The sequence below is a fragment of the Hypanus sabinus genome, chromosome 27, assembly GCF_030144855.1.
Source record: "Hypanus sabinus isolate sHypSab1 chromosome 27, sHypSab1.hap1, whole genome shotgun sequence".
In the NCBI taxonomy this organism is placed as follows: Eukaryota; Metazoa; Chordata; class Chondrichthyes; order Myliobatiformes; family Dasyatidae; genus Hypanus; species Hypanus sabinus.
In genome coordinates this window covers 7,958,980-7,974,793 of record NC_082732.1, presented here as the reverse complement: position 1 = coordinate 7,974,793, position 15,814 = coordinate 7,958,980, and the positions used below count along the sequence as shown (strand labels likewise).

The window sequence follows — 15,814 nt, the reverse complement described above, 5'->3', positions numbered from 1 at the left end:
GACTGCCATGGACCTCCACTATAGGTGTGCAACACTTAAATTATATAAATGTGGAAGTAATATTTACTTACTGAATTTACAGACTTCTTATACCAACAGTTATATCTTCTGTTTTATAAGTGTCATCCTCTAAATGCCTTACCAGCATGTGCTTTAATTACTTTAGTGTGTTTAGTCTATTGCTTCCTCCACAACGTGTGTCCAGTCTGCAGTCAAATGTGGAACCAGTGGCAACTCATTGTTCCACAAATATTGATCCCATTCAGTGTGTTGGATTGTGAGGTTCTCCTTTGTTAACATGTCCACTGCTGGCTGAGAGAAAGTTCGCCTTGCAGCTGGCCAGATACAAAGTCACGTTCCCGATTGTAACATTGTGATTTTACAAAAGGCACTGTTTTCTTTCCCTTGGCCACTGTTGCAATATAATATATCTGTCCCACCAATGCATATTGAAAGAAAGACTGATTATTCACAAGCAAAATAGACAATGAACAATTGTCATAAATACTGAAACTACAATTCATAAGTTCCTCTGTATTGTCATTTCCTCTGGTGACCAGTGGTGTACCCCTTCATGGCATCTTAATAAACCTTTCCCTATACCATTCGTAACAATAATACGAGTTGGTGGGTTACTTGAGGACATCCAAGTCTTCTCATGATATTTGCCCACATTGTGAACCCTATTCAAAAGATATGTTAAATTATTTCGGTGTGGAGCACTACACCAACACAAAACAGTCCTTTCTCAGCTACCAGTACTCTGTTGGTTAGTTTAAGACTTGTAAGGTCACACAAGGTTACTATTTCTCTGACCCATTCTTTTAGCTGCTCATCTGATACCCAGTTTGGTACTTGATGTGCATCAGGTTGTTATAAATTTGTGCCAAACATGGCAGGCAACCAACTGGCATATTTAGCACAAATATCAGTGTTGTGTGTTTTCCTAGAAGTGAGTTCTATTTGATCAATAATCAGACAACACACACAAAGTGCTGGTGGAACACAGCAGGCCAGGCAGCATCTATAACACTGTTGACGTTTTGGGCAGAGACTTCATCAGGACTAACTGAAAGGAAAGATGGTAAGAGATTTGAACGTAGTGGGGGGGAAGGGGAAATACGAAATGATAGGAGAAGACCGGAGGGGCTGGGATGAAGCTAAGAGCTGGAAAGGTGATTGGCGAAAGTGATACAGAGCTGGGGAAGGGAAAGGATCATGGGATGGGAGACCTTGGGAGAAAGAAAGGGGGAGGGCGGGGAAACACCAGAGAACAGGTGGAGAACAGGCAGTGTGATGGGCAGAGAGAGGAAAAAAACAAACAACTAAATATGTCAGGGATGGGGTAAGAAGGGAAGGAGGGGCATTAATGGAAGTTAGAGAAGTCAATGTTCATGCCATCAGGTTGGAGGCTACCCAGCCGGTGTATAAGGTGTTGTTCCTCCAACCTGAGCTTCGATTCATTTTGACAATAGAGGAGGCCATGGGTAGACATAGCAGAATGGGAATAGGACGTGGAATTAAAATGTGTGGCCACTGGGAGATCCTGCTTTCTCTGGCGGACTGAGCATAGGTGTTCAGCGAAACAGTCTCCCAGTCTGCGTTGGGTCTCACCAATATATAAAGGGCCGCACTGGGAGCACCAGACGCAGTATACCACACCAGCCGACTCACAGGTGAAGCGTCCCCTCACCTGGAAGGACTGTCTGGCTGAATGGTGGTGAGGGAAGTGTAAGGGCAGGTGTAGCACTTGTTCCGCTTACAAGGATAAGTGCCAGGAGGGAGATCGGTGGGAAGGGATTGGGGGGGTGGGGACGAGTGGACAAGGGAGTTGCGTAGGAAGTGATCCCTGCGGAAAGCAGAAGGGGGGGGGAGGGAAAGATGTGCTTGGTAGTGGGATCCTGTTGGAGGTGGCGGAAGTTTTGGAGAATTATACATTGGACCTGGAGGCTGATGGGTGGTCGGTGAGGACAAGGGGAACCCTATCCTGAGTGGGGTGGCGGGTGGATGGGGTGAGGGCAGATGTGCGGGAAATGGGAGAGATGCGTTTGAGAGCTGAGTTGTTGGTGGAAGAAGGGAAGCCCCTTTGTTTAAAAAAAGGAAGACATCTCCTTCGTCCTGGAATGAAAAGTCTCATCCTGAGAGCAGATGCGGCGGAGACTGAGGAATTGTGAGAAGGGGAGAGCATTTTTGCAAGAGACAGTGTGGGAAGAGGAATAGTTCAGGTAGCTGTGGGAGTCTGTAGGCTTATAGTAGATATCAGTAGATAAGTCATCTCCAGAGACTGAGACAGAAAGGTCAAGAAAGGGGAGGGAGGTGTCAGAAAATGACCAGGTAAATTTGAGGACAGGGTGAAAGTTGGAGGCAAAGTTAATGAAGTCAATGAGCTCAGCATGCATACAGGAGGCAGCGCCAATGCAGTCGTCGATGTAGCGAAGGAAAAGAGGGTCGGATACCCGTATAGACTTGGAAATGGACTGTTCCACAAAGCCAACAAAAAGGCAGGCATAACTGGGACCCATACGGGTGCCCATGGCTACACCCTTGGTTTGGAGGAAGTGGGAGGAGCCAAAGGAGAAATTATTGAGAGTAAGAAATAATTCCGCTAGATGGAGGAAAGTGGTGGTAGAGGGGAATTGGTTGGGTCTGGAATCCAAAATGAAGCAAAGAGCTTTGAGACCATCTAGGTGGGGATGGAGGTATATAGTGACTGGACATCCATGGCGAAAATGAGGCAGTGGAGGCCAGGGAACTTAAAATCATTGAAAAAAATTCAAAGTGTGAGAAGTGTCACGAACATAGGTGGGAAGAGATTGAACAAGGGGGGATAAGACAGTGTCAAGGTATGCAGAAATGAGTTTGGTGGGGGAGGAGCAAGCTGAGACAATGGGTCTACCTGGAGAAGCAGGTTTGGGGATCTTGGGTAGGAGATAGAAACGGGAAGTGCGGGGTGTGGGAACTCTGAGGTTGGTGGCAGTGGATGGGAGATCCCCAGAGCTGATAAGGTTGGTAATGGTATAGGAGACAGTGGCCTGGTGCTCCTTAGTGGGGTGATAAGGAGCACCAGGCCCACTCGTTCCCCCCCCCCCCCCCCCCCCCACCATCTCTTCCCACCATCCTCCCTCCTGGCACTTACCCTTGTAAGCAGAACAAGTGCTACACCTGCCCTTACACTTCTTCCCTCAGCACCATTCAGGTCCCCAGACAGTCCTTACAGGTGAGGCGACACTTCACCTGTGAGTTGGCTGGTGTAGTATACTGCATCTGGTGCTCCCAGTGTGGCCTTTTATATATTGGTGAGACCCGACGCAGACTGGGAGACCGTTTCGCTGATCACCTACGCTCTGTCCGCCAGAGATAGCAGGATCTCCCAGTGGCCACACATTTTAATTCCACGCCCCGTTCCCATTCTGATATGTCTGTCCATGGCCTCCTCTACTGTCAAAATAAATCCAAAGTCAGGTTGGAGGAACAACACTTTATATACCAGCTGGGTAGCCTCCAACCTGATGGCATGAACATTGACTTCTCTAACTTCCATTAATGCCCCTCCTCCCCTTCTTACCCCATCCCTGACACATTTAGTTTGTTTTTATGTCTCTCTCTGCCCATCACACTGCCTGTTCTCTGGTGCTTCCCCCCACCCCAACCCCATCTTTCTCCCAAGGCCTCCCGTCCCATGATTCTTTCCCTTCTCCAGCTCTGTATCACTTTTGCTAATCACCTTTCTGGCTCTCAGCTTCATCCCATCACCTCTGGTCTTCTATCATTTCGCATTTCGCCCTCCCCCCACTACTTTCAAATCTCTTACTATCTTTCCTTTTAGTTAGTCCTGACGAAGGGTCTCGGCCCGAAACATCGACAGTGCTTCTCCTTATATATGCTACCTGTCCTGCTGTGTTCCACCAGCACTTTGTGTGTGTTGTTTGAATTTCTAGCATCTGCAGATTTCCTCGTGTTTGCTGATCAATAATCAGGTTTGTTATGTTTCGAAGGGGCTTCAGAAATTTAACCAGATCACTTGGGTGTCACTTGGAGCGCGTACTGACCAACCTAGTCTGTATCTGATCTAGATTATTTTCTCCATTAATATCCCATATTTTCTGCTGGAGGACTGTATCTAGGTTTCTAATTCTGCTATATCTAAGGTCTTGACCATTACCACCTCTGATATCACCATATAACAATTACAGCACGGAAACAGGCCATCTCGAACACTTACTCTCACCTAGTCCCACTGACCCGCACTGAGCCCATAACCCTCCATTCCTTTCCTGTCCTACCTAATTCTGCAATACCGAACCTGCCTCTACCACTTCTACTGGAAGCTCATTCCACACAGCTACCACTCTCTGAGTAAAGAAATTCCCCCTCATGTTACCCTTAAACTTTTGCCACCTGAAACTGATGCACAACCTGCTCTCACTAATTCCAATAGTCCTCTTTACCTATTTTTGATTGGTTTAAACTCATTTCTGCCTAGTTGTCTCCCAAGAAGATGACTAAATAACTCTTTAACTGTAGTTGAAATAATTGACCATTATTTCAGTCAGATTAAAAATTACCTGTGTGTGCTGGTATCTTGGTACCAAAGTTACGAATTCCCCTGTATCTTATGAGACTAAATCGACCCCCTCTGTATTATGCTGGCTCTAGTGTAATTTCATTTACTTGAGGGTGTGAGGTGGTAAGTTTTCTAGCAGTTTGGTAAACCCTGAAGCAGTCAGTCTATGTTGTTTCAAACTCATTGGCTTGAGGTCATCTGACTGACCTGCATCAGACTTCCATTGGTTGTAGCCCAGGGCTACAAGCAGTATTGCTTTATGGCCTTTGCCTTCAACTTCGTGCCTCCGGTGACTTCTTTTGTTCAATTAACTCTAACTGGTTCAAGCAACACGCAAATTGCTGGAGGAACTCAGCAGGCCAAGCAGCATCTATGAAAAGGAGTAAACAGTCACATTTTGGGCTGAAACCTGATGAAGGCCTTGTGTCATGTCAGCACTCAAAAAAAAAATAATAATAGTTCAGATTTTGGAAGTTCAGGTAAGGGGTGCTCAACCTGCTTTTGGATAGAAGGCTTATTGTGTGCATAAGTTCTGTGTAATAATCTCCTTGTGGAAATTAGTGCTGAAAGACTGTACTAAAAATATCTTTAATATGTTAGTTCAATGGGTACATTTGATGTCAGAGAAATGTATACAATATACTGCAATTCTTTTTCTTCTCAAACATCCATGAAAACAGAGGAGTGCCCCAAAGAATGAATGACTGTTAAACATTAGAACCCCAAAGCTGCCCCCTCCCATGCACAAGCAGCAGGAAGGCAACGATCCCCCCTCCACCTCCCCACCGAGCATTCAAGCATGTAGCAAAGCATCAATAAAGACATAGACTAGCGGTAACCCAAAGACTGCTCATTTACCTGGTAATTTGACGTACATCCCCCTCTCTGCCCAATAAGGGAAAAAGAGCTGTCCCCATTTCACAGCAAGAAGGGAGATGTAACAAACAACTCGCTGATTTATGATATTAAAAGTCTGTTGCGTCACTTTTTCCGAGCTCTGTGCCCAAAGAGTCTGCCCCAAGGCTCATGTGTCTGGACAAATAGCTACGGCAGGTAGCTACGATGCTTCCGATGTTCTGCATTCTCCCTCGACTCGTCAGTCAGGGGCACCGGCCTTGAATCAACCAGTCTCCAGAGCCATGAAGATCCAGTGTACTAGTCTTCCAGGTCACGTCAGTGGGTTATCAAAAAGTGGCCGGTTGTGAGGCCCTGAGAGCAGGCCCCCTTCCCACAAAGAACTAAAGTCTGAGTGTAACTCCAGGTCAGGGTCTCCAACAGCCCCAGTTAAAGTTCCTCTGTTTAATATCTGAGGGTACTTAACTGTTTTATCTTAGTTTTCTAAGGTCATGAGCTAAACCTCCAGTCTGAATAATTTACTGGGGACCTCAACTGGTTAGGGTTGACCATGGATATTTTATCCTAGCTGTCTACATGATACACGAGCCAGGCAGTAGGATATGGAGACCAAACTGTTGCCTATGCAGGAGGCTACATTTCTCCACGCAGTTGATGAATCCAAAGGAACGGTGGAGACAGATTCAGTTTGACACCACTGGTATTGCAGGAGTTGCCAGACTGCATTGAACTCAAAGCAGGACTGTCTTGGGGACTCCAGGTCTGTACTTTACCTTGTGGTTTACTCCTGAAGTCTTCCCCATGACTGAGTATAGTGACAAGGAACTGGAGGTTTGAGATCAAGAGTTTTCCTCCTCCCAGTTGAACTGCCAACCACCGCTAACAAACCCCATCTACCTGAAGTGACTGGCTTTACGGCACCAGTAACCCACCGTTGCTCCTTCTCCTGTCAGTAGAAACGGTTCCGCCTGGCTTAGTAGCTAAGCCACACGTGAAGGCCATGAGCTGGACTTGGATTTCAAACTCTATTTGAGACGCACGCTATTGGGAGAATTTAATAATCTCTACCACCACCCCCAGCTATGAAAACTTGAATAATGAATATTAACAACTGTTCAAATGCACCTGTGTTAATTCTATATATATAGTTTTGCATTCTCTCTTCCAAACTCTAATGTTTTCATTGGTGACCCCATAAACTCTTAAATGGTTGGATAAATAATTCAATCTTTGTTGTAATATGCGTATCTCTTAATGTTTGCTTTAGAAATGAAGTAAATTTTAATCATCCATTTCATGCCCTGGCCCGTAATTTCAGAAGGTTCAAGTTTGATTCTTTTTTGCTTGGTGCCCCATCAATGAAATGCTTCCACAACCAGTGAAGTCATTTTCAAGAGCTCTTCATCTCATGTTCTTGATTCTTATTGCTTATTTATTTATTATTGTTGTTTCTTTTTGTATTTGCAGTTCAGTGTCTTCTGCACGCTGGTTGAACACACTAATTGGGTGGTCCTTCATTGATTTTATTACTGTTGTTATTCTATAGAATTGTTGAGTATGCCATCAAGAAAATGAATCTCATTGTTGTATATTGTGACATACATGTAATTTGATAATAAATTTACTTTGAACTTTGTACAACGTTGGTGTTTTTTGCATTTAATGTAATGTTTCCTCATATAAACAATGGCCAGCCAGCAAAAGACTATATAAAGGTGTTGGATAAATTTGGAGAGGAAAATAATGCAGTTGACAACAGTTTAGTAGTGGAGAAAGCTGAGATTTTCTGCATTTTGATGTGATTCTATCTTTTGTAGGTGAATGTCAGTGGTTGCACCTTAACCTCATAAAGGAGATGCAGAGGTTCTGCAAGTCCCTGTTTCCAGTGGTTGAATATGCATACAGCACAATACCTACGTACCCAAGTGGGCAGATTGGCTTCATGCTGTGCAGTAAAAATCCTGTAAGTCAAATGTTCTTCAGTTTGTTCTGACAAATTTCTGGATCGCTCTATCTGCTATTTGTGAGTGAGCTGTGTTTTAACACCATGTGCTATGTTTGGCATTTGTTAAATTCATTGAATTGAACAGAGAATGGTTAGTATTTGTTAGGCCAATAATTTCTAATGGTTTTGTTGGCAATGCTGCAATATAAGTGAGCTGGTGCTAAGGCTTATCATGAGGATTAAAAGTAATAGACTGAGGCACTTTTGAGAGTACCACAGTCACCTCAATATATTTAGTGTCTCTGAGAATATTGATGTACAATAAACATTTAATTGTGCCAGCAACACACACAATGCTGGAGGAACTCAGCAGTCTAGGCGACATCTACGGAAAAGAGTAGAGTCGACACTTCAGGCCTAAACCTTTCAGAACTGGAGTAAAGAAGATGGGGAGTAGATTTTATAGGTGTGGGAGCAGATGAAACACAATGATAGGTGAAACCGAGAGGAGGAGGGGTGAAGTAAAGAGCTGTGAAGTTGATTGGTGAAAGAGTTACAGGGCTGGAGAAGGGGGAATAAACAGGAGAGAATAGAAGGCCATAGAAGAAAGAAAAGGGTAAGGAACACTAGAGGGAGGTGATGGGCAAGCACAGAGATGAGGGGTTAGGGAATGGTGAAGGGGGGTGTGGTGTCATTAGTTTGAGAAATTGATGTTTATGTCATCAGGTGGAGGTTACCCAGACAGAATATAAGGTGTTGTTCCTCCATCCTGAGTGTGACCACATCACGAGAGTGGAAGAAGCCATGGATAGACACATCGGAATGGGAAGTGGAATTAAAATGGGTGGCACCTGGGAGATCCAGCTTCTTCTGGCGGATGGAGTATAGGTGCTCTGAGAAGCAGTCTCCCAACCTGTGTCTGGTCTCACCGATATATATCACCGATATACAGGACGCCATACCAGGAGCACCGACCGGACATAGTATATGACCTCAACAGACTTGCAGGTGAAGTGTTGCCTCACCTGGAAGGACTGTTTGGGGCCCTGAATGGTAGTGAGGGAGGAGGTGTAAGGACAGGTGTAGCACTTGTTCTACTTGCAAGGATTAGTGCCAGGAGAGAAATCAGTGGGGAGCGACAAATGGTGAAGGCAGTCGTGTAGAGAGCGATCCCTTCAGAAAGCAGAAAGTGAGAGGGGGTGAAGATGGAGATCGCAGAGGTTATGGTGAATTGTGTGCTAGATGTGGAGGGTGGTAGGTGAGGACAAGAGGAACCCTGTCCTTAGTTCGATGGTGGTAGGATGGGTTGAGGGCAGCATTGATGGCGGAGGAAGGGAAGCCCCTTTCTTTGAAAAAGGAGGACATCTCCTTTGTCCCTATCAGCCTCCGTGTCCAGCACACAATTCACCGTAACTTCTACCATCACCAACAGGATCCCACAACCAAGCAGGGATGTCCCAGTGGCCATCAATTTTAATTCCACTTCCCATGCTCATTCCAGTATGTCTGTCTATAGCCTATCCTACTGTCGCAATGAAGTCACACTTGGGTTCGAGGAACAACACCTTATATTCCACCTGGATAGTCTCCAACCTGATGGCATGAATATTGATTTCTCAAACAGATGGTAATTACCCTCCCCCCCCCCCCCCTTCACCATTCCCCATCCCCATTTGCCTCTGGCCTTATCGCTTTGCCTGCCCATTGCCTCGCTCTGGGGTCCTTCTCCTGTTTCTTTCTTCCATGGCCTTCTGTCCTCTACTATTGTATTTCCCCTTTTTGCTGTCCTTAATCTCTCACCAATCAATTTCCCAGCTCTACCTCACCCCTTCCACTCCTGGTTTCGCCTATCACTTTGTGTTTTTCCCCTCCCTTCTCCCCACCTTTTAAAGCTGCTACTCATGTATTTTTCTCCAGTTCTGCTGAAGGGTCTGAGCCAGAAACGTTGACTGTACTCTTCCATTGATGCTGCCAGGCCTGCTGAGTTCCTCCAACATTTTGTATGTGTTGCTTGGATTTCCAGCACTTATGATTTAATTGTGCTGCAGATTAGATGCAGAGGGATGTCTACAATAGACATAGGCAGCATGGAGGAAAGGAATTGCTCGAAGAATATAAAGAATGTAAAAGGAATCTTAAGAAAGAGATTAGAAAAGCTAAAAGAAGATACGAGGTTGGTTTGGCAAATAAGGTGAAAGTAAATCCGAAAGGTTTCTACAGTTATATTAAAAGCAAGAGGATAGTGAGGGATAAAATTGGCCCCTTAGAGAATCAGAGTGGTCAGCTATGTGTGGAGCCGAGGGAGATGGGAGAGATTTTGATTTCTTCTTTTCGGTATTCACTAAGGAGAAGGATATTGAATTGTGGAAGGTGTGGGAAACAAGTAAGGAAGTTATGGAACCTATGACAATTAAAGAGGTGGAAGTACTGGCGCTTTTAAGAAATTTAAAAGTGGATAAATCTCCGGGTCCTGACAGGATATTCCCCAGGACGTTGAGGGAAGTTTGTGTAGAAATAGCAGGAGCTCTGACGGAGATCTTTAATATGTCATTAGAAACGGGGATTGTGCCGGAGGATTGGCGTATTGCTCATGTGGTTCCATTGTTTAAAAAGGGTTCTAGAAGTAAGCCTAGCAATTATAGACCTGTCAGTTTGACATCAGTGGTGGGTAAATTAATGGAAAGTATTCTTAGAGATAGTATTAATAATTATCTGGATAGACGGGATCTGATTAGGAGTAGCCAGCATGGATTTGTGCGTGGAAGGTCATGTTTGACAAACCTTATTGAATTTTTTGAAGAAGTTACGAGGAGTGTTGACGAGGGTAAGGCAGTGGATGTAGTCTATATGGACTTCAGCAAAGCCTTTGACAAAGTTCCACATGGAAGGTTAGTTAAGAAGGTTCAGTCGTTAGGTATTAATGCTGGAGTAATAAAATGGATTCAACAGTGGCTAGATGGGAGATATGGCCAGAGAGTAGTGGTGGATAATTGTTTATCGGGATGGAGGCCGGTGACTAGCGGGGTGCCTCAGGGATCTGTTTTGGGCCCAATGTTGTTTGTAATATACATAAATGATCTGGATGATGGGGTGGTAAATTGGATTAGTAAGTATGCCGATGATACTAAGGTAGGAGGTGTTGTGGATAATGAGGTGGGTTTTCAAAGCTTGCGGGGAGATTTATGCCGGTTAGAAGAATGGGCTGAACGTTGGCAGATGGAGTTTAATGCTGAGAAGTGTGAGGTTCTGCATTTTGGCAGGAATAATCCAAAAAGAACATACAGGGTAAATGGTAGGGCATTGAAGAATGCAGAGAAACGTAGATCTAGGAATAACAGTGCATAGTTCCCTGAAGGTGGAGTCTCATGTAGATGGTGTGGTGAAGAAGGCTTTTGAAACGCTGGCCTTTATAAATCAAAGCATTGAGTACAGAAGTTGGGATGTAATGTTAAAATTGTACAAGGCATTGGTAAGGCCAAATTTGGAATATTGTGTACAGTTCTGGTCACCAAATTATAGGAAAGATATCAATAAATTAGAGAGAGTGCAGAGAAGATTTACTAGGATGTTACCTGGGTTTCAGCAATTAAGTTACAGAGAAAGGTTGAACAAGTTAGGTCTTTATTCATTGGAGCGTAGAAGGTTGAGGGGGGATTTGATCGAGGTATTTAAAATTTTGAGAGGGATAGATAGAGTTGACGTGAATAGGCTGTTTCCATTGAGAGTAGGGGAGATTCAAACGAGAGGACATGATTTGAGAGTTAGGGGGCAGAAGTTTAAGGGAAACACGAGGGGGTATTTCTTTACTCAAAGAGTGATAGCTGTGTGGAATGAGCTTCCTGTAGAAGTAGTAGAGGCCAGTTCAATTGTGTCATTTAAGGTAAAATTGGATAGGTAAATGGACAGGAAAGGAGTGGAGGGTTATGGGCTTAGTGCGGGCAGGTGGGACTAGGTGAGATTAAGAGTTCGGCACGGACTAGGAGGGCCGAGATGGCCTGTTTCCGTGCTGTGATTGTTATATGATTATTAGGATTTGTTTGCCCAGGCAAATGTGTAAATATCACAGTGGTCATATGAAAATGTGTACTGCTGAGTAAATATAAATGTGAGAATTCAACACACTCTTGCTTTGAAGTGGTTTGTTTAAACATTTCAAAGCAAGTTTGACAGGTCAAATAGACTGCTTTTGCTGGTTTCATTGGTGAAATGTACACCTATACCTAACAATGTTAAAAAAACTTGTGTGCTTGTCATTAAAATTAAAGTAAAAGTACTTTACAGAATTTTCAGGCTTTTGTTGTAGCATAAACTAATTTATTGGATTATTTCACAGGAGACAAATTTTCGTGAACCAGTACGGCAACTGTCAGCTGATGAAGTGAATAGGATGCAAATGAAATATTACAATGCAGAAATGCATAGGGCTGCATTTGTTCTACCAGAGTTTGCCAGAAAGGTAATCCTATTGGGTAATTCTGAGAAATTTGAAGTCTGCAATGGTTTTTAGTACTTTTCCCAAGAAGGAATTTTAAATGCTTTATGTTTCTTCCCCAAACTCCTTATTCTTCTGTCACATCGTTGGCAAAGCTGTAATCATACATACAAGATTTGTATTCCAGTTTGAGATTAACCTCTCCAACTAAAAACTTCCTTGCTTAGACATTGCTTCTTGTTCTGGTTAATTTAGAAGCTCCCATATCAAAATTTAGAAAGCAGAAATTTCCTACCTAACTTAATGCTTTCAGTGTTGGGTTTTATTACACAATTCCTGCCACTCACTTCTGGAAGGCTTTGACATTAACACCCCCATGTAGAATATCTTTTTTCACATTTTAGAAATTGGTTGCATTCTGTGATTCCTAGTTCAGTCAAAATGGAAATACCATAAAAGGCTAGATATCCCCAGCTAGCACCATTTTCAGATAGGTGAACTTTTGTTATTTCCAAAGTTTCTAAGATTGTAGTCTGTAAATCTTCTGATATTTGGAAAAGAGATTTTAAAAGTGAATTCTTGCACCATTATAATTTTTTTTCTGTTCATCTTGCAGGCTCTTAGTGATGCATAAAAATAACTCCAGTGCTCACTGTTAATTGCCATCAATACTGGAAAGTGTTTAAAAGTTTATCATGAATTTATAGTGCTGCAGCTACCTACCATACAACATATTAACCCTTTCCTGTCTTCAGAGAGGGAGAACTATGATTTTTACTGCTTAGGAGGCAAGGAAATAGCAACACTTGATAAAAGACTGAATTTCAGTAACTTTTACAAAGGAGAAGATTTGTGATTTCCAGAACACTGGGTGATCTCTTGTAGATTTGGCCGACAGTACTATGAGCCTCCTGAAACTGTTGTCAACCGACTAATCAGTAACCTGGATTTGTACGTACTTCACATTACAGCGGATTGCTGAAACTTTAATCTGTGATGGTTCTAGATTGGAAAGGATTAAAATTTTATCAAAAAAAAGCTAAATAAAAATCCAACTATCTAATATTTAGAACTTGGAATTGTGTGAAAACTCTTGGTGTGCGAAAACCGTGAATAATATGAAAATCCTGCTCAATTTTTTCTTAACAGCATGCCTATTCTTTTAAAATATTTTGTCTCTTGTAGGATTCACTACAGTTGGAATGATTTAGCAACAGACATTTGGCTAATTATGGAATGGATTGTCTTGATTTTGCCCCTCTTTTTAAAATCCCCATTTTCTTCCCCTTCACCTTGACCTCTCACTTTATTTTGTCTCTTTTCTCAACCCCTCCTGCCCCACCTGACTGAGCCTTGAATGCATTTAAGTTATTGTAAGGTAAATTCAAACTGGCTTTCATTTTTTTCCATGCATGCAAACATTTGTGATGAAGTTCTTCTTTTCCATTCCAGTTAAACCTGTAGCTTTGTGTGCTGTAATACGATGGATGAAGTTTAACCTGTATGCAGGAGCATGTGTTTATTTCATTAGAGGAACTCATCCTTGGACTAATTGAACTTGACAGGGAAATATTAAGGCGGCCAGGGAGGTGGTGGTGGTGGTGGAGGGAAGACATAATTGATAGAAGCTCCAAGTAATTCTCTAGGCCCAATACAATAACTTTGTGGTCAAATTGAAACTTTTCAGAAGGAGCAAGTGAAATTCAGCATTTGATGTGGATGGCTAAGTACACCTTCTGATAGTTTAATTTATTGGCCTATAGGGCAAAGTTCCTTAAACATTTAAAATCTTGGACTATTTAATTGCACACCCCCATTAGAGGGGAAATCCCCAGGGATTTATTATTAATTATTGTTCATTTAAAATGATTGTTTATTCAATGTTCAATTAACAGCTGCTATTTTACCAGGGCTCTTATTATTTTAAAGTGGTCTAAATATCTTTAGACGTCATTATCCCACAATATAATTTGAAAGCAATTTGCTTTCTAAGTGGAGACCTGCTGGTTTGGGCTCCTCCTGTGTTAGACCATTTTGATCTCACTAAAGAGAACATCCTACATAATGTCAATAAATGCCCTGGGGTCAGCACCTTCAGATTTGCATGGAAAAACTGCTCTCCTATCTGAGGAGCACTCAATGACTTATCTAAGTTCAGAAGAAATGGGTCAGGTCTCATTAAGTACAATCTCAATTGCTTCAAATAGAGTTGATGTTTTTCTATATTATGGTTTATGGAAGCTCCAACTTTCCTTGGTCTCCATTCAGGTGGGGATGTATATTGTTAGTAATTATGTGTAATAGGCAATAATGCTTTATTAAAAAAAATTTTCTACCTCTCCCAAAAAAAACTTGATCTGGCCCAAGTACCATGTGTTCATAATTTTGATATTTCTTTAAAGGCAGAGTATTGTGTACTAATTATCAGACCAATTAATGAAAACTGGAATGTGACCTCAAAATCTAGGAGACAACTTCTGAAGTGCACCGCTTTTTAATTTATTTAAGACCTTTGTTTAAAGTATCTTTAATCTGGTTACTGTTAAATAGAAAATAATCCTGTCACAAAAAAACTTGAATATTTTATAAGATAATACTAGGGGGGCTTTTCTCTATTCAGACACTCAGTCTATCTGATATCTTAAATCAAGCTAATGTTTCAACTTGAAAAACCAATCCATGCTTTTGATTCTGTTTACATTTCCACGATCAAATATTGTAAGTACTTTGAAGTCTTGTGCACCAGCTTGTGTGTGTGTGTATCTCTCTCTCTCTCTCTCTCTCTCCCTCTCTCTCCCTCTCTCTCTCTCTCTCTCTCTCTCTCTCCCTCTCTCTCCCTCTCTCTCCCTCTCTCTCCCTCCCTCTCCCTCCCTCTCCCTCCCTCTCCCTCCCTCTCCCTCCCTCTCCCTCCCTCTCCCTCCCTCTCCCTCCCTCTCCCTCCCTCTCCCTCCCTCTCCCTCCCCCTCCCTCCCCCTCCCTCCCCCTCCCTCCCCCTCCCTCCCCCTCCCTCCCCCTCCCTCCCCCTCCCTCCCTCTCCCCCTCCCTCCCCCTCCCTCCCTCTCCCCCTCCCTCCCTCTCCCTCTCTCTCCCCCTCCCTCCCTCTCCCTCTCTCTCCCTCTCTTCTACAGTCATTAATATATATTTAAAATAAAGCAATACTGATCCATGGTGAATCCCATGATGTGTCCCTCCGAGTCAAACAATATTTCCCCCTGCTGTTTACTCTGTTTTGGTCAATTTTCCATCCACGCTATTTCAGCCTCTTTTATTTCATTGTGGTAGCAAGTCTTGTGTGGCACTTTATTGAATAACATTTGCAAGTTCATGCTGCATTTCAACCAGGTTTCCCTTATCCATTCTCTACTCCATCAAAACATTCTGCAGTTGTCTTACAATTCTTTAAAGAAATTCCTCAAATTATTTATAAGTATTTTCAGAGTGCTTCAAAAATTAGTGGTTAATATAAGACCATCTCTCATTGAAGAAGTTGCTTAACTGAATGGAATACAATGGCTGTAGTTTCAATTTCAAGAAATGGCGGTGAGAACTGGCTTTTTTTTCTAAAATTGGGTTGAATATTGAGGTTTCTTTGTAGCACTTAATATTTATGGACTCTAGTAAGTTTGATTTCAGGTGCCTGTAATTCTGTAAGACAGCAGTTGTGCAGGTCTTGTTGCTGATACTAATGAACACAAGCTTGCACATCCTGTTAGAAATAGTTGATTGGAAACCATGCAGTTGGTCAAAACTATCACAATGAATGAAAGTTGGAATGCACTAGGGTCAATTTCAAAGAAACTTCTTTGCATCTACCTGCATATCTTGTCCAGGGATGTGTAATGCTGAGGTCACATGTCTGAAGTAGGATAGATGTCTAATACCCAAGCACCCTTCCATCACCTTGAACACAATTACCTTAAAAGAACCTATATGAAGTTTGAACTATTGCATCATTGTATGTAGTGAATGATCTCTGATCAGTAACAGTGCACTTGAATGCCCCTTAGGTCAGTATATA

At 42.7% G+C, this 15,814-nt stretch overlaps 1 protein-coding gene across 1 annotated transcript in view; it reads left to right on the top strand.

The window, feature by feature from the left end:
• Positions 1–14,644, top strand: part of srm (spermidine synthase) — a 36,599-nt gene extending 21,955 nt beyond the window's left edge. The window contains exons 6-8 of the mRNA XM_059951706.1: positions 7,237–7,382; positions 11,698–11,820; positions 12,413–14,644. Of these exons, the coding sequence (XP_059807689.1) occupies positions 7,237–7,382; positions 11,698–11,820; positions 12,413–12,430 (287 nt within the window). The 3' untranslated portion in view covers positions 12,431–14,644. The remainder of the gene's footprint in view (positions 1–7,236; positions 7,383–11,697; positions 11,821–12,412) is intronic.
• The last annotated feature ends 1,170 nt before the right edge of the window (positions 14,645–15,814 follow it).